We start from the raw sequence: 26513 nt of genomic DNA, 5'->3' as shown, positions 1-26513 counted from the left end.
CTTTCATCACTGGGTCAAGGTGATGTTTTCCAGTTTATTTTTTGTAAAGTTACTATTTTCTCATTGTATTTAATAAATATCTTGGGGGTGATATTTGGGGACTATGCAAATATCTCATTTCACCTACTAATCTGTAATGAGGAGTATCTTGGGGGAGATACTTTGAGACTATGCAAATATCCTGATTGTTTTCAAACTTTTGCCCACTATTTGGGCATATTTCTTTCCCAACCTCATTTTTTTTTTTTAAGATTTTCTTTGAGAGAGAGAGAGACATGCAGGGAAAGGGGCAAAGGGAGAGGGAGAGAGAGTCTTTAAACAGACTCCCACTCTGAGCACAGAGCCCGAGGCCAGGCTTGACCCCATCCATGACCCTGAGATGACAACCTGAGTTGAAACCAAGAGTTAGATGCTCAACTGACTGCACCCCTTGAGCGCCCCCCAATGTCTTTTAACGTAAATATTTTCTTAGTTTGTAGATGAGGAAATGGAGCCGCACAGAGGTTTATTTACCTGCTCAAGGTGCAAAAATCTAGGTGTGTCACACTCTCAAGTCCCTTGTAATTTCATAATTCTGCTAAGATGTTAGCCCAAGTATAAGGGAGAAGAATCTATAGGGAGGTGGAGGTAGCTGCAGAACTAGAAACATTTAGCTTTGAGAAGACAGAATTGAGGTTTTAAGAAAAGTTTTCATCCTAGATGGGGGTCAACTATTGAGGCCGAAACAATGGCTCCTCAAAGGCATAGTAAGAAATTTAGATTTGGTGATCACTGACAGTGATCCCAGAGTGACAGAGGAGTTTTGTACGAACTGTGGACATGGATACAAGTAGAATAAAGTTTAACCACCCTGTAAAGATTTGTGTTTTATATTTGGGAAGTTTATTTCAATCTTGAATTGCCATTTTTATAAGCTTTCATTTGAGACATAAGAAAGTTTTCTTTGATTAGTTTACCAAAACTTCCATAAAATATATGTATCTTCCCACTGGCTTGGTAGAAGACAACCGTAGATTGTCATTCTTAATTTATTCCTTATACCACATTGAAGAAAGACCTCTATTTAAAAAACATTACATACATGGTATTCTGCTCCCAAGATGATAAAGTGAATGTGTTTCTGGGCTTTACCCCTTTATCTTTATTAAATATGAATGTACTCCAACATGAGCAAAACTCTGACAATTGTAAAACTTAAGTGTAGTAAAGAGATTGGGAGAATATATGTCATTCATTTTAATTAAATGTATACATTTATTTGAGAGAGTGAAAACATTGTCATTATGTGGCTTTTTAAAAAAATTTTTTTTTTGGTCCTTTCAGCTGTTACTAGTCATTTCTAATAGTCATTCCCCAAAAACTGAGGGAATTTCTCTTCTTATATTATCAGAGTTCAGGCTTAGTTTTGTTCTAAAATAAGCAACCAAAAGTGAAATAGTCAACGTGTTTGAAAGGTCAGCAGCATTGTCTTACCACACATGGCTATTCTTTTGAGAAACAACGGTCGTCTGGAATCATCATGTTAGGTGTAGTAGAAGCTTAGCTTCATGTATCACCTGGAATTTCTTAAGTATGTAGTGAACAAACAACATACAAATATGTAGTGAACAAGCAATATACAAATATTTCACTAAAGATTTTCATACCTTTAAAAATGTTATAGTTTCTGGGGTGCCTGGGTGGTTCAGTCAGTTAAGCGTCTGCCTTCAGATGGGGTTGTGATCCTAGGGGATCAAGCCCCATGTGGAACTCCCTGCTCAGCGGGGAGCCTGCTTCTCCCTCTGCCCCTCTGCCCCTCCCCCTCCCCACTCGTGCTCTCTCTCTCTCTCTCTCAAATAAATAAATAAAATCTTTAAAAATAAATAAATAATAAAAATAAAATTGTCATAGTTTCTGATGTTCTTTGTAACCATTATGACTTGTCTACCTTGAGTACCTAAATTTTTCTGTCCTATATATTCTATTTAAACTTTCTCGATACCACTCAGATATATTTCTCCTCTGGTATGTGTCTCTCTCCATAACTGTTTGAAACTGCACAACAACAGAGTACCAATAAAGCCCAAACCATGGATGGATTAGAGGCTCACTAAATTCAGACATAGATTTTTAAGTTACCTAAAATTGTTGAAAGCATGATTCTAAAAATCCTACTAATAATAGCCCAAGAGTTAGATTTCAAGTCAGAACATTTATGATGTAAGACTTGGTGACCTATGTGATATGAAAAATAGCATTAGGTTTCTAGAAATAATTTCTAGGTTTTTTCAACTTTATCTTTTTAAAATAAAATTAAGTCTATAGGAAACAGCATCTCCTCCTCTCATTTTAGTTCTTTAAAAAATTTGACATTTTAAAAACATTATTTCCAGAGTCAGTATAATTCTCCAGACCTCTAAAATAATTAAATATTCCTTTTTCTTTTCTTTTCTTTTCTTTTTTTTTTTACAAATCTCTCTGTAACTGGAAATTTGAAAATTGGCTATTTGCTGATATTGATAAATTTTTGTAAATTTTTTAGAATATAGTAGTTATGTGGTTATTTTTAAGTCATTACCTTTCAGGAGTACATAATAAAATATTTACAGATAACATTATATTGTATCTAGAATTTGCTTCAAAATAATATGAAAGGCAAATAGATGAAACTACAGATGAAGTAAAATTTATCATAAATTTAAAATTGTTGCAACTTGATGGTGGGTTCCTTGGAGGCTATTGTACTCTCTCTATTTACTTCTGTATATGGTTAAAATTTTAAAAGAATAACTCTTATAATAGGGGTGTGTGTCTCTCCTAGTTTGAACACGACAAGCTAAATCTTTAGTAAGTTTTGCTTTATTGTACTGGTTATAAGAACTTTTTCCTCCTCTCTGTTGATAGACTGAAGACATTAAAGAGATAGCCAGAAAGGCACAAGCTCTGCCAAAGGTGAACCCAAAGAGGCAGCGAATCGTAGTTTTCACCCAAGGGAGAGAAGATACTATAATGGCTACAGGTATGTGTGGAAATTGTATGCAAAGCCCGGTATAATGAAGATTAATTTTTATAATAGAATTCTATATTCTTTATATTATAATTTATTTGAAAACAACATATTTTTCTTTCTTTTTTTTTTTTTTTTTACCACCTTCATGTATTTTGCTTATCCCACCCCAACCCCTACTTCTGGCAACCACCAGTGTGTTCTCTCTGTGTATAAGTTCAATTTTGCTTTGTTTTTTTAGATTCCACATACCAGTAAGATCATACAGTATTTGTCTTTCTCTCTCTGAATGATTTCACTTGGCATAATGCATTCAGGGCTCATCCATATTGTTTAAATGGCAGGATTTTCTTCTCTTTTTTATGGCTGAATAATATTCTATCATATATATATACACGCCACATTTTCTTTATCCATTCATCCATCAATGGACACTAAGCTATTGTCTTAGCATTATAAATAATGTTGCAATGAACATGGGGGTGTAGATATCTTTTTGAGTTAGTGTTTTTGTTTCTTTCAGATCAATACCCAGAAATGGAATTGAGGATCATATGGCAGTTCTATTTTTAATTTTTTTAGGAACTTCCATACTGTTTTCCATAGAGACTCTACCAATTTAGAGCCCCACCAACAATGTGCAAGTGTTCCCTTTTCTCCATGTCCTCACCTTACATTTATTTCTTATCTTTTTGATAATAAGCATTCTAACAGGTGTGAGGTGATATCTCACTGGTTTTGATTTGCATTTCCCTGATGATTACCATTAAGCATCTTTACATGTACCTGTTGGGCATCCATAATAACAATCCAGTTTCATTCTTTTGCATGTAGCAGTTTTTCCAGCACCATTCATTGAAGACACTGTCCTTTTCAGGTGTCTGTCTGTTTTTATGCCAGTACCATACTGATTTCATTACTGTATCGTTATAATATAGTTTGAAATCAGGAAGTGTGATACCTCCAGCTTTGTTCTTCTTTCTCAAGATTGCTTTGACTATTAGGGGTCTTTTGTGGTTCTATATAAATTTTAGAGTTGTTTATTCTATTTCTGTGAAAATGTACCTTTTGTAGTGTTTTTATTTTAGTAAATATACCAACCTTCTATCTCAGTAGAAAAGATTTCATTTTCAAGAAGGTAATTTATTAAAATTCAGTTGAGTAAATCCACTTTGATTTGGTTTATTTACTCTGATATTTTGGAGATACCATCAGCTTGTAATGTCTTTCCTGAAAAAAAAAAATTTACTTAGCAAATTCCTATGCTTAACTTAAATGAATATATCTAATTATAAGCAAATAAAATCCAGAGATAAGTTACTTCCTCAGCTTTACACTTCTAGAAGAAAACCTCACTTCTGTTTTTACTCAGTCATCTATTTTATGACACAGAAATAGAATAGGGGGGCGCCTGGGTGGCACAGGGGTTAAGCGTCAGCCTTCGGCTCAGGGCGTGATCCCGGCGTTATGGGATCGAGCCCCACGTCAGGCTCCTCTGCTGTGAGCCTGCTTCTTCCTCTCCCACTCCCCCTGCTTGTGTTCCCTCTCTCGCTGGCTGTCTCTATCTCTGTCGAATAAATAAATAAAATCTTTAAAAAAAAAAAAATAGAAAAATAGAATAGGAATTTCATCTAGTAAACAAACATTTTATTGGTTAAAATGATTAATATTGTCAGTATGATGCTACCTACTATTAAAGCCAAATACCAACCTGTTAATTCTATCTGAACCATTAAGATTAAAACCCATCAGTTAATTAATAATTATTATAAACAGTAGCGATTAATTATCTTTGGTTTTTTTTTTAGTACACTGCTAAATAGAAATTTAAGATATGAGCCTTAAACATCTAACTGGGAAATAAAATTAATATACATAAAAATATAAATACAAAGAAGTATAATTATACTTCTTCATTATTGGTACAGACTATATGGGTTGTATTGACTCAGAGAAGGAGATCAATTGATTAAGCCTGAAGAAAGATGTTATAGTGAATATGAAGTAAATTTTTGTTGAATTAAATCTATAAGCCTGGAAAGGGTCAAAGAAGAAATTATTGTCCAATTCTGGGGAGAAGGAACCTTAGAATTAATTCATTCCAACTTTCTTACTTTAGAATTGTCAAAAGCAAGATTCAAAGTCTTACTTCCAAAAATATTTATTTCGTAATGATTCAGTGAGTGACAAATAGTGAAGTGGGGTTATAGATAAAATGAGATTTTTCCTGAGTTAATAATTGTAGAAGCTGGGTAATGGGTATATGAGGGGTTGTCATTATGTTATTACCTCTACTTGTGTATATGTTTAAAGTTTTCCATGATTAAAATTATAAAACAGAAAGACAGAAAACTAAAAAATAATCTTTAATCAAGAATCAGAGGTACAGGGGCGTCTGGGTGGCTCAGTCAGTTGAGATTTTAGCTGTTGGTTTCTGCCTGGGTCATGATCTCGGGGTCGTGGGATCGAGCCCCACATCTGGCTCTGTGTTCAGCAGGGAGTCTGCTTGAGATTCTCTTCCTCTCCCTCTGTCCCCCTACCCCATGTTCATGCTCATGCTCTCTCTTTTTCTCTCTCTAAAATAAATAAGCCTTTTAAAAAAAAATCAGAGATACTAAGTGATTTTCCCAAGATACATTGATATCCTTACTGAGCCTTGAATTCTATGAAGGATTTAAAGAAAGGAGGGCAATCCAGTGATATGAGCAAAGAAGATCATATGAGCAAAGGCATCAGGTACCATATAATCTTTTATTGTTATGACAGAAAAAGCCACACTGTTACTTTGTGCAAGAGATAAAAGAAATGTCATGAAAAGATATCCCTGCATTGATAATAACTATCTGGATTGCTGTCTTCATATAGTATGTGGCCTGTTCCTATCTTAGCAATGAACACTGTTTGGAAAAGTGAAAAACATGCAGACTTCTTATCTTACAGGAACTGTAGTACTGCCTTCAGATTTATAAAATGCTATTTGGTTGCTCTTTATGGAGACATTTATTTTAAGGCTTTATATATTCCAGATACATATATCATACAAGTGTCTTCTTCATTGTGAATTTGCACAATTTCCCCAAAGTTGAAACCTTGAAAATTAGTCCCCCTCCCCCCCGTGACTCAATTTCTTTGTCAACTCATTTTGTTCTTTATTAAATCTATTAAACCATTCTTAGGAATACTTACTAGCAGGAATTTATTTGAGGAAAGACATTGGCTAATCTTTGCTCTTCCTACTGTATGAAAATGAACTTAAATTAGAGGATGCACTATATCTGCAATGCATGATAAATACAAGATGGATAGAGAATCTGTTCAGTGGTGTCAGCTACAAAAGCAAACATGATAAATGTTAATGCAGTTTTGAGCCCTGGGATAAGCTATTCAGTGCACAAGCATAGCTGAATCTCTTTGCTATGTTGTTATTCATGGCAGCCAAATAAATGTCAATAATAAAAGAGAATTAAAGATTTTCATTTCCCAGAGGCAATCCTCTAATACGGCTTGATCTTTCATTTCATTTGTAATTCGTTCTCATGTCAGGATGCAATCATTCGCCAGGCTGTGGGTGTCATGTTAAGTCATTTAATAATGATTAAGAACATAAAAATGCTTGGCCTGTGGGGCAATTCACAGAAGAGATGCCAATTTGTTATTGTTTTTCCTCCTTTGCTCTTGAATATGGATCAGCTTTTTCCCACCTCCTAGCATTAAAATACTAATGGAAGATGGAGAGGGAAAGTGTCCCTTAATTTACCATAAGTGACATTCCAGAATGGCACAAGGCAGTGCTAACACACTTATTAAAACACTAATTAGGAATCATTGTTCCTTAAATCTCACATTGTAGAGTATTTTTAAATGATCATTGCTAAGTTTTTGGCATTTAGCAATAATGTAACAAAATCAGTTTTCTTGGTATTTAATTCTAGAGACCTTTCTCCTTGTGAGATATGGTGTCTATAAACCAACTTTCTGTTATTTTATACATGTAGTTCTTTGAATTCCTCTTTGCTAAATTGTGAATCTAAAGTCTTTAACACCTGTCTTTTTGGTCACCTCTATTTCAGTTGTGTAACCATTTTGTATAACCATCTAGCCCAGAGGTTTTGTCACATATCAAGCATTGTCTCATTGCTTGCAGGCTAATTGAGTTCCAAGCTTTTTTGGAATGTAGGAGGTGGGGCAAGGAGCACTGGAAAGTAATAAGAGTAAGAAGCCAGGAATGACGCCAGGAAAGAAAATATGATTCTGTACATTTTGATCCTCTTAATAAATATTAAATGAATCTGTTAGGTAGCATGGGAGTCAGGTCAAGGAAGTCATTCCTGTGTCTATAAATGTAGAAAAACCAGCACTAAAGATTTTTATTACCTACTGGACAGCACCTGCTAGTGAGGTCTTCATATATTAACACTTTATTTTATTAACAATTATAAAAATATTTTATATACATGCATATATACATACATACATATACAGATATATATGTCTTTACAGAAAGTTTACATTTATCCAAGTTTCTGTACCAAATACATCCCTAAAAATTGGAAAGAGCAATAAGATTTTTATTCTAAATTGAAAATAATAACATTTCACACTCTGGCTCTTATGTGACACAATGAAATAGGTCCACTAAAGAATAAATTGTAGACTTTTCTGAATACTTCCAGAATTCTTTCTGGGCTGTTTGAATTGTAATTTTGCCCAACAGGAGAAAATAGGTTAGGTCATTAGGTTTTCAACTGGAAGACAGGGGCTGCCATGTCAGAATCACCCAGTGGACTTTTAGTAAATATAGTTCTGCTTTCATAGAAGTATGTTTGATTCAACCTGATACATCCCTGTGAAGAGTATTAGAATATATATCCTCAAGAAGATGTATGAGAATGGGGGTTGTAGAGTCTGGGGGATGGTAAGTGTAGGATTGGGTATTTGTTGAAAAGATCCTTTAGGTAATGTAGCAATGCTATCTATCCTCCATCTTTCACTTTAGGAACCATTGGATTAGGTGATTTGATAATGTTCCCTCAGGTTTATGATTTTCTGGGATGATAGAAATAGAACCTTTTAGCAGCTAAGCATCTAGTACTTCAGTAAGTCTTGGTGAATGCTTCTCTCTCTTGATAAATCAGTGTCATGTACTCATTTATTACTAGCAATCTACATATATTATTTTAAATAGTAACTGTGTTTGATTAGCTTATAATTTAAGATAGTCACATCATAGTGCCCTTTGTCATTTCCTTATAAGTAAATGGGGTTATTAAAGTTACTTGTCTTCATGTTGCTGAGAACTTAAAGAAACTTGTCACCCCATTTGCCGGTTAAGTTTTCATGTTCTTTGATAATACTTAGTGCTGTACATTACTCTATAAGAAAAGGTCAATGTGCTTTGCAATTCTGGTAGACATAAAGTACAGAAAGTGTGGAATAGAAAATGCAAACTCTAAAGAAAAACGGCTTCAGCAGATGGAAGAATAATGTCAGCACATCATCACAGCTCCTACTCCTACAAAATATTGTTATAAGTCATTTTGAAAATGTTATCTATACTACAGCCAAAATAATTTTAAATGATGATCTTGTTGGCATAGGTTGGTGATGGTGTGGATAGAACAAACTGAGTAGCATTCTTTCAGAATGTCTATGTATGACATTCATAGAAAAAAGTTCCTTGGATTTTGAATAATGTATATTTCTTAACCAGAAATATAAACAACTAAGTTATTAACTCATGTCCCATTTTTAGATTTTTGTAACCACAAAAGACAAAGTCCTTTAACTAACCAAGAGGTCAAAAATAATTTAGAATAACATATGTGGAACTGTCACATTCCTGACAAAGGAATATCTTTGGGCGTGGTTTGTATGGTTTATGATCTCAGACCTAGCCCTGGGAGACTAGCCTAGACAAAAGTTAACCCTATTATAGAATTATTTTGGTAGGACCTTTAGTCAGATTTATTGAGGTATAGATTACATATAGTAAAATGCACATATGTCACTAAATAATCACCATAATCAAAATATAGAACATCTTATACAGTTTGTTTTTAAGTTTTATGCCTATGAAGTTAGTACTACTTCATAGTAGTCACATAGTAGTCACATAGTGACACATACATGTCACTACCACCAGATCAAGATAGACCACTTGTAGCACTTTAGAAGCCGCTATTATTTTGGTTTCTACTACTAACAATTAGTTCTGTCTCTTTTTGAAATAGAATCACCCAGTATATAGACTTTTTATCTTGTTCTGTCTCCATCCTTTTTTGAGCATTATCTTACTTTTTGACAACCTATGATGCTTTAGGTGCTTGTATTTTCCCTGCTTCAGTCCTGGAATCAACCACTTCTTCAAGTAACCCTGGTTTCTTTAATTAGCAGATGATATTCAGAAACCCAGATCTGGGTGCTAGACATGTTCATTGCTAATTGAGAATCATTGCTTTGGGACCTTCTTAGCAAATAGATTGGCAATATATGTACATATAATAACTCATGCATACATATCCATCTGTATTTATTTCCATATCTATCTATCTATTTATAAATTTGAATTCCATGAGTTGAAACTGCTGATACCTTTGATTCCACTCCAGCAACAGAGTTCATTCTAGTCTACACCCTTTCCTTCCGTTTAACTTCTTCCTCTGACATTGAAAGTTCTGGCTCTCATTATCTAAAATACATTTACTTATTTGTTCCATCCCAAAGTAGTTTTGAATTACTTGCCCACACCCTTGTGTGAAACATACTTACTTCCTAGAGTACAGTATTTGTTTACAAGTCTTTTTATCTTTAGCCCTCTGATGTCTAGTCAAAATACTGTTACCCAAAATCATTTCAGGTTAGTTCTTTTATTCCATCCACTTCAATGTGGTTACATTAATCATTTGTAATACAGTTAGGTTTGTTTCTAAGAGTTTATATTCCATTTTGATTTCCTTTCATATCTAGGTTGGTTTTTAAAATAAGTACAGTTTACCCTGCATGGTGTTCCAGTTCTGTGTGCTTTAACAAATGAATAAGATCATGCAACCACCACCATAGTTATACCAGAGAAGAGTTCTATTTTTCACTTGTAGTTTTCCGAAGTGGTGGTACCAATTTATATGCCCACCAGAAGTATATAGAATGGCTTTTATTTTTATACATTTTCATCAGCATTTTCTGCCGTCCATGTTTTTTATTTTAGCCATTCTGGTGAGTATGCTCTAGTTTCTCATTGTATTTTTCATTAGAATTTCCCTAATTTAGTGAGGTGGGGCACCTATTCATCTGCTTATTAGAATTTAAATATCTTCTTTTGTAAAGTTCCTGTCTTTTGCCCATATTAGATTGTCTTATTGATGTATAATTCTTTTTGCAGTCTGCATACAAGTCTTTTGCTAGATAGATGTATTGCAAATATATTCTCCTACCTTGTGGCTTGCCTTTTCATTCTCTTTATGGTATCTTTTGAGAAATAAAGCTCTTCATTTTTAATACAGTCCAGTTAATAATGTTTTCCCCTTATGGGTAGTACTTTTCATAGTCTTTTAAAGAAAATCTTTGCATATCCCTAGCTCATTAAGAGATTTTCCTGTTGCTCTTTTTTTTTCCCTAAAATTTTTATATTACTCTTTTCATCTAGATTCATAGTCCTTCTGGAATTATAATTAATTTTTATGTATGGTATGGGGTAGAGGGACAATTCATTTCTTTTGCCCATATGAATAACCAGTTAACCCACCATCATTTATTAAAAGGAACATCCCTTCCCTTACCACAGTAAATTGACACGTTTGTCACATTTCACATTACCTTATATCTGTGAGTCTTCTTCTAGATTATCTATTCTATTCCATTGTTTTATCCTTATAACCAGTTTACATTCTCTTAATTATTTAACTTATAATTAGTTTTATTTATTTGGTAATGCCAGACTTCCAACTTTGTTCTTCAAGGTTGTCCTGGCTTTTCCTGGCTCTTTGCATTTCCACATAAATTTTAGAATCAGATTGTTGTTGCCCCCCTGAAATTTTTTTAATTTTTACCAGAATTTTATTGAATTGAATTTTACATTGAATCTGTGAACCAGTGTGGAAAGAACTGACATCTTTACAATATTGTGTCTTCCAATCCATAGAGTATTTTTCTCTGTTAATTTAGCTGGTCTTTAATTTTTCTCAAAATGTTTGTTTTTTCAGTATAATCGTCTCACATATATAACTTTTATAAGATTCCTATCATTTGTTTTTTGTATTTTTTTAAGTGATCCCTGTGCCCAACATGGAGCTTGAATTCATGACCTTGAGATTAAGTATCACGTGTTCTACCAACTGAGCCATCCAGGCGTCCTGCTTATTATTTGTTTTTTGATACTATCCTTTTTTTTTTTTAATTCTGAGCTCAGATCAAGTATAGAAACCTTCATAGTTATAAAGGTCAGTAGAAAACCTTTCCACCTTTCCATTGCTCAGAACTTATTAGTCTTTCGTACACATACATAATGCACCCCCCAATCTCACCATCCATCAACAAATCCTCAGTTACCCACCGTCACCTTTATACACACAGGTGCACACACACACACTCACAACTCCAGATACAGGCCCTTATTGTTTTGAATACTTTTGCTTCTCAGAACTACAGAGATCATGCATCAGATAGGCTGGAAGGTCTTTGATGCTCAGATTTATCTATTTTCATATTGATCTGTTTCAGTAAGAGCAGATCTCAGGGAATGATGCTATCCATTTTTAAATGGCATCCTTTTAGTTTCAGTTTCTGTTTGTGTTTCACAGGTATATAATTTTTTTATAATGACATTGTTTCCATTTATTAATTGTAATAATATGTCTGTTGATTCTTTTGGATTTTCTATGCATATAGAAAATATGCATGTGAATAATGACAGTTTCATTTCTTCTTTCCCAATCTTTGTATTTATTTTTTTTGTTTTTCTTACTGCACCACTAGCACAGTGAAGCACAATGAATATGAATATAATTGAAAAGGTTATAATAAGTACCTTTGTCTCATTCCCAGTCTCCTGTGGAAAACCTTCAGTATTTCATCAAAAAGGATAAAGTTTGCTTCAGTTTCTTTGTAGATACTGCTTAACAGATTAAAGAAGTTTCCTTTCATTAATAGTTTGCAAAGAGTTTCGTTGTCGATGATATTAAGGTGTTTTTAGTCATGAAAGAATGTTGAGTTTTATCAAATAACTTTTCTGCATCTATTAGAAATTACTGTATGATTCCCCCCTTTTTAATGTGTGAATTACAGCATGATTTTGAAATGGTAAACCACCTTTGCATTCTTGGGATAGTCCCAATATAGGCAGGATATTCCTTTAATATATCACTGGATTTGATCTGATTATATTTTTCTCAGGTTTTTGCAGTGTTGTTACGAAAGAGTTTGTTTCTTAATTTTCCTTTTTTAAAACGTCCTTGTTAGTTTGGGTAGGAACATTATGATGACCTTATAAAGTGAATTAAGGAGTGCCTTTTTTCTGTTCTGGGAGGGTTTTATAAGCTTAAGTTTATTTTTATATAAATATTTGAAAGAGCTCACCCATCAAAATATCCGGGCCTAGATAATACTTTGTTGGATAGTTTTTAATTACAGATTCTTCTTTAATTGAATAGGAATGTCCGATTTTTTCTATTTCTTCCTGTGTCAGTTTTGATAGGTTGTATTTCTCTCAGAATTTGTCTATTTCATCTAAATATTCAAATTTATTAGCATAAAATTATTTCTAATATTCTCTCATCCTCTTAATTACTATAGAACCTGTACTGATTTTCCTTTTTTAATTCCTAATCTTAAAATTAAATTTATGCTCTTTCCCTTTTCCTTGATCACTGTTACTATAAGTTTATGCTAATTTGGATTTTCAAAGAAATAGATGCCAAGATGAGGTTAGACATTCAGGAGATTTATTGAAGGAAATGTCTGTAATGGAAGATAAGTTAAGAGCCAGAGGAAACAGGGAGACCTCTTAAATTGTAGTACAGGTCTGACCCCTGTGTTGGAGAGCAGGACTGAAGGATGGTTGGGCAGCAAGAGGCATAGTTTGCAATATAGTTAAGTTTTGACAAGGCCAGTGTGGAGTCCTCAAGCCAGTTGCCCAAAGGAGCCCCACATATCTCAGGAATAGGTCTCCATGCTATTTTGTTATGCTTGTGGGAAGCATGGCCTCAATATGAATGCAGTGGTGAATTTCAAAGCATAGCTCCACTTGGCACATCTGAGAGGCACATTTTCATGGCCATAACAAGGTTTATCAATTTTATTAGTCTTATAAAGAACTGGGGCACCTGGGTGGCTCAGTTGGTTAAGTATCTGCCTTCAGCTCAGGTCATGATCGAGCCCCATGTTGGACTCCCTGCTGACCGTAGAGTCTGCTTGTGCTCTCTCTCTTTCACTCACTCTCTCTCCCTAATAAATAAGTAAAATCCTTAAAAAAGAAAAGAACCAACTCTGCCTTTGTTGATTTTCTCTATTGAATGTTTGTTTTTTATTTTTTAAATTTTGGATACTATTTTCTTTCTTCTATATTCTACACATTTAATTTCTAAATTTTGGTATATCTATTTTCATTATTTTTAGTTCAAAACATTCTCTAATTCCTATTGTGATTTCTTCTTTACTCCATAAGTTATTTAGGAAGTTTTGCATAAGTTTTAAATATCTGGAACATATTTGGAGATTTTCTAATTATCTTTTTGTTTCTGATTTTTGTTTTAATTTCATTGTGGTCAGATATGCAGAATGATTTTAGTTCTTCAAAAATTTGTTATAATTTTATCTTATTAAACATCATATGGTCAATTTTATACACGTTCTTTGTGAGTTTGAAAATAATGTATATGCTGACATTCTTTTTTAATATGCTAACATTCTTAAATATAGTCTTAGTATATACAGTAAAGTCAAGTTTGTTGAGTTTGTTGTCCAGATCATTTATACTCTTGTTTAGTTTTTGTCTTCTTGTTTTATCAGTTATTGAGAGACATTTATTAAAGTGTCCTGCTATGATTGGGATTATATCTCTCCTTTTGGTTCTATCTAATTTTGCTTTATATATTTTGAAGCTATCTTTCATGTGTAAGTTTATATATACAATTATATAGCTTACATGTTTATAAGTTTAGAATTCTTGTATCTTCCTGATGGATTGAAACTTTTATCATTTGGAGATATCCTTCTTTACCTCTAATGATGCTGGCCTGAATATCTTTTGTCTCTGTTATTAGTATAACTATGCCAGCTTTATGTTTTAGTGTTTGAATGGTTTTTCCATCCTTTTACTTTCAACCTTTCTGTTCTTAAATACAAGATTTTTTGTAACTTTTTACTGCTCTATTATTTTTTGTGACTTTTTATTTTTTAATTCATTCTATCTTTTAATTGGAGTCTATTTATATTTAATATACATTACTCATATAATTAGATTCCTGTCTCACATCTTACTTTTTTTTCCTGTTTGCCACGTTTATCTTCTTTTTTTTTCTTCTTTCCTGCTTCTTTTGGATTGAACAAGTATTTTTTATTTTCATTTCCTTTTCTATTTGCTTAGCAGTTGTATATCCTTTTGATGTTTGCCCTAAAGATTACAAAATGTATCCTTGACATATTAAAGTCAAATATAAACTATAAGGTTTGCCACTTCTCATACAATGGTGGGATTTTAGAACATTTTAATTCCATTTAAGACTTCTAACCTTTTGTATTATTGTTGTCAGTCACCTTAATTCTACATTTTAATGCCTAGTAGAGACAAAATACTATTATCATTTTGTGCAGTTGAATTTTACTCTTCCCATTGTTTTTCTCCTCTTCCTGCATTTCCGTGTTTTCGTCTGGATAATTATGAATTATTTTATCATTTTTCTTCTGACTACACAGCTTCTTTTAGTTTTCACTCAGTGTGTGAATTCTCTTAGCTTTTGTGTGCAGATTTTTTTATTTTCTGAGAAAGAGAGGGAGTGAGTGTGGGGGTTGGGCATACAGAGTGAGAGGGAGGGAGAGGGAATCCCAAGGAGGCTCCACATCCAGCACAGAGCCCAACACAGGGCTCAGTCTTATGACCCTGAGATCATGACCCAAGCCAAAAACTAGAGGGATGCTTAACCAGCTGAGCCAGCCAGGCCCCCCTGCAGATAACTTTGGTTTTGCCTTTCAGTAAGTATAGAATTCTACATTGGAAATTATATTCTTTGACTCTTTAACGATGACCTTCCATAATCTTTGGATTTTCTTATTTTTGTCAAGAAGTCAGTTGTTAGTCTTATTCTTGCTTCTTTGGATATATTTCTACTTTCTTTGTCTGCTTTTTAGAATTTTTCTTTGACTTTATCTTTGGGCTTGGTTCTGATTTTTCTTGTATTTATTCTGCTGGGGTTTTTAGTACTTCTTGAATCTGTGATTGATGACTCTTACCAGTTTTGGAGATTTTCCAACCATTATCTCTTTAGATACTGCATTCCTCTCTTTACAGTTGGGACACCAGTTACTCATATCTTAGGCCTTTTTATTGTGTCTCATATGTCTTTTATGATCTTTTTTGTGTTTTTTATCATTTTTCCTCTTCAAGATTCAGCTCATATATTTGTACTGACCTGGCATTTAGTTCACGAATCTCTCTTCTACTTTGTCCAGTCTGCATTTCAGCACATCTATTGAGTTCTTCATTTCAGTAGTCACATTTTTTATTTCCTAATTACTTGATTCTTTTTTCTGTCAGTTCCATACTGTAATCATCTACCTTGTCATTTATTTCTTGAACATGTTAATCATAGTAATAATAAATTACATGTCCAAAAATTATAATATCTCAGTCATCTATGAGTCTGGTTTTTTTACTTCTTTTGGGAAGGCCTTATATCTTGGTTTGCCTGATAAATTTTCATTAAATACTAAATATTGTCCATGCTAAACGATAGTGTTTCTGTTGAGGACTGAACCAACTCAAGGTTGGGTTACAGTTTTTTGTAAGGCTTCTAATTTGCCTCCACTCCTATGCTGTAGCTCTCCTGAAATTTCACCTGAAATCCTGCACTATTTATGAGGGTCCATACTCCTTGAACGTTGGCACCACACAACTGCTAAAAATACTACTCTGCCTTTTAGAGATCTTCTGCTTAGTGTCTTGCCTTCTTGTCCTATAACATTACAAATTTTACAAATACCTCAAAAGAGAAGACCCCTGACTGTCAGGCTTACTCCAAATGTTTCCTTCTCTTCAAGAACATGACACCTCAACTCTGACTGCCTTGGCAGCCCCAAATTCCAATTTTTGTCTCAGCAACCCTGGAGATTGTCAAAAGCGCTGTTGGCTTCTCCACCTCTTATTAAAAGCCCTTTTCCTAGATTCTCAACCTCTAACCAAGCGCCAAAAATTTGCAGATGCCCTGAGGGGAAAATCAACTTTTAAAATGTCAGCCTAGCTCTTTAAGGTTTTCTTTTTTTTTTTTTTTTTTTTTTTTTTTTTAATGATTTTTTATTATATTATGTTAGTCACCATACAGTACATCCCCGGTTTCCAATGTAAGGCTCAATGATTCATTAGTTCTGTATAACACCCAGTGCACCATGCAATACGTGCCCTCTTTACTACCCATCACCGGTCTATCCCATTCCCCCGCCCCCCTCCCCTCTGAAGTCCTCAGTTTGTTTCTCATAGTCCATAGTCTCTCATGTTTCATTCCCCCTTCTGATTACCCCCCCTTTCTTTATCCCTTTCTTCCCCTACTGATCATCCTAGTTCTTATGTTCCATAGATGAGAGAAATCATATGATAGTTGTCTTTCTCTGCTTGACTTATTTCACTTAGCATTATCTCCTCCAGTGCTGTCCATGTTGTAGCAAATGTTGAGAACTCGTTCTTTCTGATAGCTGAGTAATATTCCATCGTATATATGGACCACAACTTCTTAATCCAGTCATCTGTTGAAGGGCATCTCGGCTCCTTCCACGATTTGGCTATTGTGGACATTGCTGCTATGAACATTGGGGCGCATATGGCCCTTCTCTTCACTACGTCTGTATCTTTGGGGTAAATACCCAGTAGTGCAATGGCTGGATCATAGGGTAGCTCAATTTTTAACTTTTTAAGGGACCTCCACACTGTTTTCCAGAGTGGCTGTACCAACTTGCATTCCCACCAACAATGTAGGAGGGATCCCCTTTCTCCACATCCTCTCCAACAATTGTTGTTTCTTGCCTTGTCTATTTTTGCCATTCTAACTGGCGTAAGGTGGTATCTCAGTGTGGTTTTGATTTGAATTTCCTTGATGGCTAATGATTTTGAACATTTTTTCATGTGTCTGTTAGCCATTTGTATGTCTTCATTGGAAAAGTGTCTGTTCATATCTTCTGCCCATTTTTTGATTTGTTTATTTGTTTCTCGTGTATTGAGTTTGAGAAGTTCTTTGTAGATCTTGGATACCAGTCCTTTATCTGTAGTGTCATTTGCAAATATATTCTCCCATTCCGTGGGCTGCCTCTTAGTTTTTCTGACTGTTTCCTTGGCTGTGCAGAAACTTTTAATCTTGATGAAGTCCCATAAATTCATTTTATCTTTTGTTTCTCTTGCCTTTGGGGATGTGTCATGAAAAAGGTTGCTTTGGCCGATGTCGTAGAGGTTGTTGCCTATGTTCTCCTCTAGAATTTTGATGGATTCCTGTCTCACATCGAGGTCTTTCGTCCATTTGGAGTTTATTTTTGTGTATGGTGTGAGATAGTGGTCAAGTTTCATTCTCTTGCATGTAGCTGTCCAATTTTCCCAGCACCATTTATTGAAGAGACTGTCTTTTTCCCACCGGATGTTTTTTCCTGCTTTATCAAATATTAGTTGCCCAAAGAGCCGAGGGTCCATTTCTGGGCTCTCTATTCTGTTCCATTGGTCTATGTGTCTGTTTTTGTGCCAGTACCATGCTGTCTTTGTGATCACAGCTTTGTAGTACAGCTCGAAATCCGGCATTGTGATGCCCCCAGCTTTGTTTTTCCTTTTCAACAGTTCCTTGGAGATTCGGGGCCTTTTCTGTTTCCATACAAATTTAAGGACTGTTTGTTCCAGTTCTTTGAAAAATGTCCTTGGTATTTTGATCGGGATAGCATTGAAAGTGTAGATTGCTCTGGGTAGCATGGACATTTTAACTATGTTAATTCTTCCGATCCATGAGCATGGAATATCTTTCCATCTTTTTATGTCTTCCTCAATGTCTCTCAAGAGTGATTTATAGTTTCTAGAATATAGGTCCTTTACGTCTCTGGTTAAGTTAATTCCAAGGTAACGTATGGTTTTTGGTGCTATTGTAAATGGGATGGATTCCCTAATTTCTCTTTCTTCGGTCTCGTTATTCGTGTATAGAAATGCAACTGATTTCTGAGCATTTATTTTGTATCCTGCCACGTTACTGAATTGCTCTATAACTTCTAATAATTTGGGAGTGGCTTCTTTTGGGTTTTCCATATAGAGTATCATGTCATCTGCGAAGAGAGACATTTTGACTTCTTCTTTGCCAATTTGAATACCTTTGATCCCTTTTTGTCGTCTGATTGCTGTTGCAAGGACTTCTAGTACCATGTTGAATAATAGTGGCGAGAGTGGGCATCCTTGTCGTGTTCCTGATCTTAAGGGAAAGGCTTCCAGCTTTTCCCCATTGAGAATAATATTTGCAGTAGGCTTTTCATAGATGGCTTTTATGAGATTGAGAAATGTACCTTCTATTCCTACACTCTGAAGGGTTTTAATTCTTTAAGGTTTTCTACTCCCCGGGATCTTGTCTTATCAAGTCTTGGCTACCTTGACAGCACTCTCATACCTCCATTTATTATTCTTTTAGTCTTAGAGCTTTTCTAGCTGTATAGGAAGTGGTATAGGAAGTGGTTTATCACAAGCTATGGCATTAGAGCCTAAATCAAAGTTCCTAGTCAATATTTTTAATTATAAAATAGAAAAATATATGGCCCAAGAAAGTTAAGTGGATTCATCTGTTATATAAGGTTATTAGATGATTTAGCAATACCGGCATCTATAACCTACTTTGAGAATGGCTGGATGAAGTAATTTACGCAAGATCCCAAAGTTAGAGACAAAAAACCTGTATCAGAATCCAACCTCTTAAACCCCAGTGTAGTCTAATCTGTTCTATACCACATTGCCTCACTTATTTACAGCAGTGGTTCTCAACCAGGAGCAATTTTTCCCCTCACTTTTGGTTGTCACAGCTGGGTAGGCAGTAGAGAATGGGAGAATTCAACTGGCATCTAGTGGATAGAAGCCAAAGATGCCACTTATACATCCTGTAATGTACAGGACAGCCACCCACAACAAAGAATTATCTGGCCCAAAATATCAGTAATGCCAAGGTTGGGAAAACCCTGGCTTATACTGTATCTGAGAATGTATATTTAAAGGATCACTTTCTGCTTCTTCATTACACTTAACCATTAGATCAATACCAATAGATTTTAGTAGGAATACATCCAGAGACCTTTTGACTCAAGAAAACGTCCACATATGATCTAGTAGATATTTGGTGAACTGTGTTTCTCAGAGCTTCAGCCAAATAATCTCCAATTTTAAGACTTTAGATATTAATTTCTTAATATAGAATATTAATAATAAAGATTTAAATTCTTTAGATAGAATTTTTAGAGGTGGTTAAAACATTCTCATGTGGAGGTGTGTAATATCCATAAATGGATTATGTATATGTGAATGGCTATCTAGATGATAGCTACATTTACGTACACATTTATAGATATATATGTACACATTAACTTAAATGGTTCTTAGAGAATGTTTCCATCTTCTTTTAAAACTCCAAATAATCAATTTCTTGAAGCTCTTGAAAATATATTAAAAATGGATATTTATCTAAGAAGTATATTACCAAATGTTTTTCAGAATAATTATTGTTTGTACCCAATGAGTGATTCTTCTAAAATTCGGTTAGACTCCAAAATTTATTTTTCAGAGCATTACAGCTTGGTGGCAGAATTTTATTTTGGCTGAAACATGGCATGCATGTTTTTGGCTCAGATAAAAGTCTTTGGAGGTGTAGCAGAAAAATCTGATTCAGATAATTGAACAGTTAAAATTTCTTGGGTTAAAAGGAATAAAGTTTTGCTCGTTGGATATTAAAAACTATACTTAAATGAAGACTTATCTTTGCCTTATTCCTTTAAGCCTTAGCCAAGACAGTTTATCCTAATTAAACTTCTTTAGAAGCATACATCATTTTTTATATTCATTGACCTTTGAAGTAGCCAAAATAGAAGCCACTATTCGTAAGGATTCCCTGTTGTTTAATCTTGGCCCATGAAGTTTATTTAGCTTTTCTCTGCTTCTATTAAGCTATTTTAAGTTCTTATATTCAGTGCTTTTCTGGTTTAATAAGCAATCTAAACTCTCAAGAAAATGTCCTAATTTTTTGTCAAATTAATCATTTTGCACTTAGACCCCTATTCAATTTATTTATCATATAGACATATAGATATATATCTATCTATATCTATCTATATCTATCTCTCTCGCTCTCTCTCTCTCTATATATATATATATTTTTTTTTTTTTTCCTAGAGAGAGAGAGAGTGCACATGCCTGTGCACGCAAGTGGGGGGAGAGGGAGAAAGAGAGAATCTTAATCAGGCTCTACACCAGCATGGAGCCCAATGCAGGGCCCAATCTCATGACCCTTAGATCATGACCTGAGCCAAAATCAAGTCAGACGTTTAACTGACAGAGCCACCCAGGCACCCCTGATGTATTTATCATATTAAATTTTGCCTGTACTCTTTTTTTTTTTTTAAGGTTTTGTTTACTTATTTATTTGACAGAGAGAGAGACAGCCAGTGAGAGAGGGAACACAAGCAGGGGGAGTGGGAGAGGAAGAAGCAGGCTACCAGCTCAGCAGGGAGCCCAATGTGGGACTCGATCCCAGGACCCTAGGATCACGCCCTGAGCTGAAAGCAGATGCTTAATGACTGAGCCACCCAGGCGCTCCTAAATTTTGCCTGTACTCTTAATTATTTCATTTAGTCTGAGAACTCTACCCTTACTTACCTATAGCAAAGGGGAAATTTTTAAAAGTGTTCCATGAATAGGCAATATATCTACATGGTTCAGAATTCAAAAGACAACAATAATTAGGACTGTTCAGCTGTCCACTACTTGTGAGGAAATAAGCAGTTTTTCATTATTAAGATGACCACAAAACTTAACAAAACTCAGATACTTTTGAGAGTGAACAAGGGTGCCATTAATTATACCTGGGTTATCCTGATCAAACCAGTCCATATTGTCCTGCTCCTTATTAGAGATAATTAAACAAAGGTATTTAGTGAAATGAATTCTTGTATTGGTTTGAGTTTTTGGGCTGTGCTGTTTCTAACATTTCTTCCAACTCAAAGATTCTTGATCATGTGCTAAGAATATGCCAGGTAATAGAGAACTTAAAGAAATCTGAGAATCTCTAACAGGACAGGTCAGAGAGGCAAGATACCAATAGATAAAACAGTAAAGTAACAGTACAAATGAATTCAAATCAGTATGGTTTTACTGAGTACCTACTATGTGTCAAGAATTGTGGTTATAAAGATAAATAAAGACAAAAACTCCATTCCTTGAAATCAAGGAGAGACATAATCCTATACACAATAATGAGAAGTGGTAGATGATTTTAATGAACTACACTGTATTGAACAGAAGGCACAAGGAATTGGAGAAAGTTTCACAAAGAAGTGTGTTTTAACTAGGCTTTGAAGAATGCAGTTCATTTTTGGCAAATTGAGATTACAAAGGAATGTAAATTAATGGAATAATAAGATAAAAAAGCAAAGAAGCCTAAAAGGTTATAATGTATCACAGAGAATGTCAAATATTGGGGAGAGACTTGTGGGTAAGCATGAATGGTAAGTTGTGATAGGCCTTTGAATGCTTTGCTGGAAAGTACATGATTAAATGCTTAAAGAACATACTTGGAGGGGTGGTGCCTGGGTGGCTCAGTGGGTTAAGCATGCGACTCTTGATTTCAGCTCAGGTCATGATCTCAGGGTCATGAGATTGAGCTCTGCATCAGGCTCTGCGCTAAGTGTGAAGTCGGACTCTCTCCTTCTGCCCCTCCCCCTGCTTACTCTCGCTCTCCCTCTCTCTCTCTCTTTTATTTTTAAAGATTTTATTTATTTATTTGACAGAGAGAGAGAACACAAGCAGAGGGAGAGGGAGAAGCTGGCTCCCTGCTGAGCAGAGAGCCTGATGTAGGGCTCGATGCCAGGACACTGGGATCATGACCTGAGCAGAAGGCAGATACTTAACCAACTGAGCCACCCAGGTGCCCCCACTCCAATAGATAGATAGATAGATAGATAGATAGATAGATAGATAGATAGATAAAATCTTAAAGTGCATACAGAGAAAGAAGAGATCATTTGGGCTGAGAAACATCTTGTGATCAGTTTATCATAATGCACTTCTATTTGTTTATAAAGCCCTGTTTCAGAGGGATCAACAAATACTAAACATGAAGATCTTTTTTTTTTTTTAATTAAATGCCAAAGAATAAAAGCTGCAGTAATCCCTCTAAAAGGTATTAGTAATGAACAAACCCATGGGGTTAGAGTGAGACAAATTTGATAGGGTTAGGAAAATTGTAGAGAAAAGCTATATATAAATCATGGTAAGAGCACTAGGGAAAATGCCTTAGAAAATTAATAAAGATTGGTTTGGTTTAAAGATGATAAACAAAGACTAATGCAAAAGGGTAATGAATTCAGTCATGGAGACAGTTCATACTAAAGTGCTTTCTAAAGGAAATGCTGCTGGACTGGCTTTATTAAGTTTTTTTTTCCTTTATTTTAAGGAAAAAGAGTAATAACCCATTAATAAAATTTACAGTTGACACTAAATTAGGAGATAATATAGCTGTTAATAAAATTATAGAAATTCTGATAATAAACACTGGAAGCTAGAAATAGAAGTTCAAAATAATGTTTAAAATTAAATAAACTATGTTCACCCCATTTTTAAATCTATACAGAAGCATCAGGTAACACTAGAGAAATGTCTCCATTTCCACGAGATATTCCTGGTTTAGGGTTAATAAGTGAATGATAGAGCCAGCTAAAATTGAGAGTAGTAGAAATATGTCTTTCCTGAAGGGTCTACATTTACAACCTGTATAATGTGATTATATTCTATGATTCAAAGTGGATCTTTGTCATTGCATTTTCTAAAGAACACTATTCCTTCTGTGATTCACATTTTAATGAAGAAACTGGTTTAAAATGGTCTTAATTCTTCTAGATGTTGCTTAAATACCTAGAGTATATCTAGGTCTTAAGGAAGATTGGATGAGGAACAATGAATGGGGGCCTAGACAAAAGGTCCAGTTCCCTGAAACAATTACTTGGATCCCTAGCAAGGTTCATATTTCTGTCTAAACTGCTGGTTAATCTGAATATGCCCATGAGTCCTAGAAAGTAAACCATGGCCTTGAATTTCTGTGACTTGCAGTAGGATTAACCATTACATTTCTATCATAAATTACAGATCATAGCATGATTATTGTAAAAGATCAACAGTTCTCTTTGTTATGATCAAATAAATAGCTTTGCAGTCAGCTATTCTGGAATCTGTTAAAGCATTTAAACCTTAAGCCATTATAGCAAATCCATATAGATTTAAGCTTTTTAGAGCCTTGGCTATAGCTACTTTGAGAATTTGACACAAAGGGTAATCAAAAAAGCTTTTTTTTGAAATAGCCTTAGATTTAATCCATTTCTGTCTTCACATTCCTCTGTAAAAGATATCAACATTTAGATTTTTTTTTATTGGGTGTTTTTATAAGTACAAAGAACCATTTAGAGGGAAAAAATAAATGGTTATTATATGTAATATATTTGATAAATATATTAATATATTGATTTATATTATATATTATATGGATATGTTAATATATGTGTAATATGTCTATTAAGCCTTAACTGAACATTCAGCTGCAGTAAACTTTTAGAAACCTGCTGTTTGGTATGCCAGCATAAGAAGTGGATCATAATGGAGGTCATTAGGTTTCTTTGACATGTGATAGCAAGAAGCCAACCCAGCATGCCACTTGTAAGCTTATCTATAAAGCATAAAGGCATTTGTCACCATTGACAGTACTGACATTTAATCTAGGATCTGTTTACAGCTCAGTTTTCCATGTGTTACTATGTATTATTTGGTGGTTCAGCTTCAAACCATAGCTAGCTTTTCCCTTTGAGTTATTCTGAATTTTACCTAAACAGAGGAAAATGGAAATATTAAATAGATCCTATCGGGGTGATAATTTTTCTCCAGATGAATCATGCCAATCAAAAAGGTTTCAGGTGTTGACCTTTTGTGCTATTTCTATAGTTTACAAGCCAAAGCTGTGATAAGGTAGATTATAATAAGTTAGATTAATGGTCCGGGATGGAGGCATAGCAGATTGGTTAAACAGGAAGGTCAGGAAAGCAGAGCCAGCAGGGACTGGGAAAAAACTTAACTCAGGTGAGGCAGATGTTGAGATAAAGTGTCTGGACACAGGAGTTGGTAGCAAATCTGGCATTAAGTCATTTTAAGTACAGCCTCTAAGGGTACGGCAGCCTGAGCAATTCTGGTATGAACACAGCAAGATATTATGTGAACTAGGAGTGGTAGTGGAAAAAGGAAAAAAGTCCTTTCTCGGGAGGCAATGAATACCATTCAGAGAAGTCTATTCTTACATAAAAGGAGCTGGACTGGTTTTCTAAAAGGAAAGGTTGCCAGGAGCTAGCAAACAGTTTAGTTTTTAGAAGGTGGAGCCTAGAGTGTTGGGTAGGATAATCACTCAGGGCTGAGGATAGACATCTTAGACTGAAGCCCAGGCCAGTTCTCAGGATTGATTAGTGCAGAAGACAATTTATTAAAGTAAAACAAAAGCTTTGCAGTTCCAGTTGGGCTACCACAGCTTGCATCTGAAAGTCTAAAGGAATTCTGTACCCTACTCTTGATAACATATCCTGCCCTTGTTAGGACTGGCTTAATGTTGGGGTACCCACCTCTGCAAGTACAGCCTGAACTATAAAGACCCAGGAAAGATAGAAGGAGGGCAAAATGAGGAAGGCCCCCATGCAAACAATACAGGACTTGAAATACCAGCCAATAAGGTATCTGAACATGTCTATGGCAAGAGGCAAGTTGCAACTTAACTCCTAAAACCCTAAATTGAACCACTGCTGTGTATAGCATATATACTGTGCTGGGGTAATATTGGAAACAAAGTTATAAGGCCCTTCCTTCAGAGAGCTTAGACTTAAAGAAAGCAGATGAGATATACACTAGAAAACCATGTATAGAAAACATTATTTGAATTTTACCAAGAAATGGGCTGTAGAAATAATAATGCAAGCATGAGTTCACTTTACAGTAGTGATCAGGAAAACAGTATATCTTTTAAGAGACATGTAAACTGGTTTGTGCAACATAAGTGAGGTTTTGATGCAGATAAGAACTAGAAATGACCTTAGAGATCATCTAGTACATTTTGGAAATTTGAAAAATAATTGAGAACCACTGCTGGTGGGTGAAATTTTGTACAGCTTTCCTGGGTGACAGCTTGAGAATACATATCAAAAGCCTTTAAAATATGCATATCCTTTGACTCAGTAATTTTAGTTACAGGAATTAATCCTATGGAATAATTTAGCATATGCACAAAGATTTACATGCAAGGATATTCATAACAGCATTGATCTTAAATTTTTAATATTTTTAACTTCTCATTTTACAGCAAGGAGATTGAAGAAATAGTAGAGATCTTCCATATATCCTTCACCCAGCTTTCCCAAACACTAACATTTTATATAACCGTAGCACAATTATCAAAACCAGGAAATTAATATTGAAAGAATACTGTTAATAAAGCTACAGACCTTATTCAGATGTTGCCAGTTATCTCACTAATGTTGTTTTTCTGGTCTCGAATACAATCCAGGACCCCACATTGCATTAGTAGTCAATTTCTCTTATTTTCTTGCCACTGTGGCAAGAGTTTTACCTTTGTCTTCCATTTCCATAACTTTGACACTTTTGAAGAGTGCTACCCAGTATTCTGTATAATGTCTCTCAATTTGGGCTTGACTAAATTCAAGTTATAAATTTTAGGCAAGAATACCACAGAAATGAAATTATGCTCTTAGCATATCGTATCAGGACACTTATGATACCAATAGTGATGATGTTAATTCTCCATAAATATCTTGTGGAGAAATACTTTGAGATTATGTGTCTTTCATCTTTTTTTTTTCTTTTTTGGTCTTATCATACTTTCGCCATCTAATTTTAACACCATTGATTAATCAGTAATAATTATTCTGTGGGGGCGCCTGGGTGGCTCAGTCAGTTAAGCATCCAACTTTTGATTTAATTCAGCTCAGGTCATGATCTTGGGGTTGTGAGATCGAGCTCCTCATCAGGCTCCACACTCAGCGTGGAGCCTGCTTAACATTCTCTCTCTCT

At 34.8% G+C, this 26513-nt stretch overlaps 1 protein-coding gene, 1 long non-coding RNA gene and 2 other non-coding genes across 6 annotated transcripts in view; 2 read left to right on the top strand and 2 right to left on the bottom strand.

Annotated features, from left to right (window-relative positions):
- Positions 1 to 26513, top strand: part of ADK (adenosine kinase) — a 540886-nt gene that overhangs the window by 442313 nt on the left and 72060 nt on the right. For all 3 annotated transcript variants that reach the window (XM_045783164.2, XM_045783166.2, XM_045783165.2), the window contains one exon: positions 2884 to 2998. In XM_045783164.2, coding sequence (XP_045639120.1) covers positions 2884 to 2998 — 115 coding nt within the window. The remainder of the gene's footprint in view (positions 1 to 2883; positions 2999 to 26513) is intronic.
- On the top strand, positions 3010 to 26513 carry LOC148109805 (uncharacterized). Its single transcript, XR_015724818.1, has 2 exons — positions 3010 to 16443; positions 18752 to 26513. It is a non-coding gene; the product is annotated as an uncharacterized LOC148109805 (long non-coding RNA).
- LOC123783171 (small nucleolar RNA U2-30) lies at positions 11382 to 11455 on the bottom strand. The gene has a single exon (XR_006777149.1). It is a non-coding gene; the product is annotated as a small nucleolar RNA U2-30 (small nucleolar RNA).
- Positions 11616 to 11693, bottom strand: LOC123783172 (small nucleolar RNA U2-19). Its single transcript, XR_006777150.1, has one exon. It is a non-coding gene; the product is annotated as a small nucleolar RNA U2-19 (small nucleolar RNA).

Source organism: Ursus americanus, chromosome 6 (genome assembly GCF_024610735.1).
Source record: "Ursus americanus isolate L20-20 chromosome 6, mUrsAme1.1.p, whole genome shotgun sequence".
In the NCBI taxonomy this organism is placed as follows: Eukaryota; Metazoa; Chordata; class Mammalia; order Carnivora; family Ursidae; genus Ursus; species Ursus americanus.
Note: the sequence above shows the minus strand (reverse complement) of the source record. Positions and strands in the feature narration are given on the sequence as shown.